The sequence below is a fragment of the Cynoglossus semilaevis genome, chromosome 15 (genome assembly GCF_000523025.1).
Source record: "Cynoglossus semilaevis isolate Cse_v1.0 chromosome 15, Cse_v1.0, whole genome shotgun sequence".
Taxonomy (NCBI): domain Eukaryota; kingdom Metazoa; phylum Chordata; class Actinopteri; order Pleuronectiformes; family Cynoglossidae; genus Cynoglossus; species Cynoglossus semilaevis.
Window position 1 is genome coordinate 19110775 of NC_024321.1, and position 1217 is coordinate 19111991.

Sequence of the window (1217 nt, forward strand, 5' to 3'; positions counted from 1 at the left end):
GGCAGGCGGGTGTGCTGAAGCGGAGTAGGGGGGTAGGAGGGGGGGGCAGGGACCGTGGGTGTCGGTTTACTCCGATTCTCTGATACAGAGAAATAAAAAGCTAAAGTCAGAGCAGAGAGTGACGGGCAGGCTGCTCTGTGAGCCGTGTGCCGGGCTGCAGCTGTCTGCTGGAGCTCACGGCCCGGGACGGGGGCGCGGGGGGGGGGGGGGGGGGGGGGGGGGGGGCTCTCACACACATACATGTACAGGCCATATACATAACCCAGGTAAGAAAGTGTTTGACAGAGGAGCGGTGAGACCAGGACAGCTGTGTTCGTCAGAGAGCTCAGGTCACTGCCTCGTTAACACACACACACACACACACACACACACACGTGGGACAAATTCAGAATCCAGACGCAGAACCCACGGTCACCCACGGTTCCTCCTCCGAGGTGCTGTAGGTTCTAGGAGACACGGTCGAGCGTTCAAGCCCGTGCACGGCTTCCGGTCTCGAACAGAGCAGCCTTCAATCTGCACGCGTGAACGCACGCACACACAAGTAAGAACAAAATAAGTTCCCTCTCACCGTCGGCCAACACACACCTCACACACACACACACACACCGAGCGCAGGCCGCGCTGTAAAGAGGAAAGATGTTGAAGAACAACCGTGGCAGCAGACGGCCGACCTCACCCAGAGTCAGGCTCAAACACACACACGCTGACACCCCGGGCGTCCAGTACCACATCAGTGCAACCGCAGGCCCACGGTACCGTACGACCACACGGACGCCACGGCGACGTTTTCATCACAGTTCACCACCAACATCTGGTCCGTGGACCCTGAACGGTACGACGACGGTGACGTCACAGCAGCCAAAGGTGTCACTCACCTGTCGATGATCACCGGGTCTGACGGGGTCTCGTTCCTGTTGCCACAGCTCTTTTTGTCGCAGCATCGACTGTAAAGGTGTAGAGGGGGGGGGCAGGGCGGGGGGAGACAAAGAAAGAGTTAGTTTTTCTAGATTTGAACAGCAGTCAGGAGGAGGTGAGGAGGTGAGGAGGCCGTGAGACTCCGAGGACCGTGGCTCTGCTGCTGCAGCTGAGATCAGAGATTTTTGGCAAAGTTTGGAAAAGGAAGAGGAAGAACAACGGACGGACACGGAGTGGAATCAGGAATTAGCCTCCGGGGCTCAGATTAGCTCCATTTCTGTCAAACATCACACAGGCAGACA

The 1217-nt window shown here is 57.8% G+C and overlaps 1 protein-coding gene across 1 annotated transcript in view; it reads right to left on the reverse strand.

Annotated features, from left to right (window-relative positions):
- ebf1a (EBF transcription factor 1a) overlaps positions 1–1217 on the reverse strand; it is a 48376-nt gene that overhangs the window by 41946 nt on the left and 5213 nt on the right. Inside the window, exon 6 of the mRNA XM_025063374.1 lies at positions 876–944. Within this exon, the coding sequence (XP_024919142.1) occupies positions 876–944 (69 nt within the window). The remainder of the gene's footprint in view (positions 1–875; positions 945–1217) is intronic.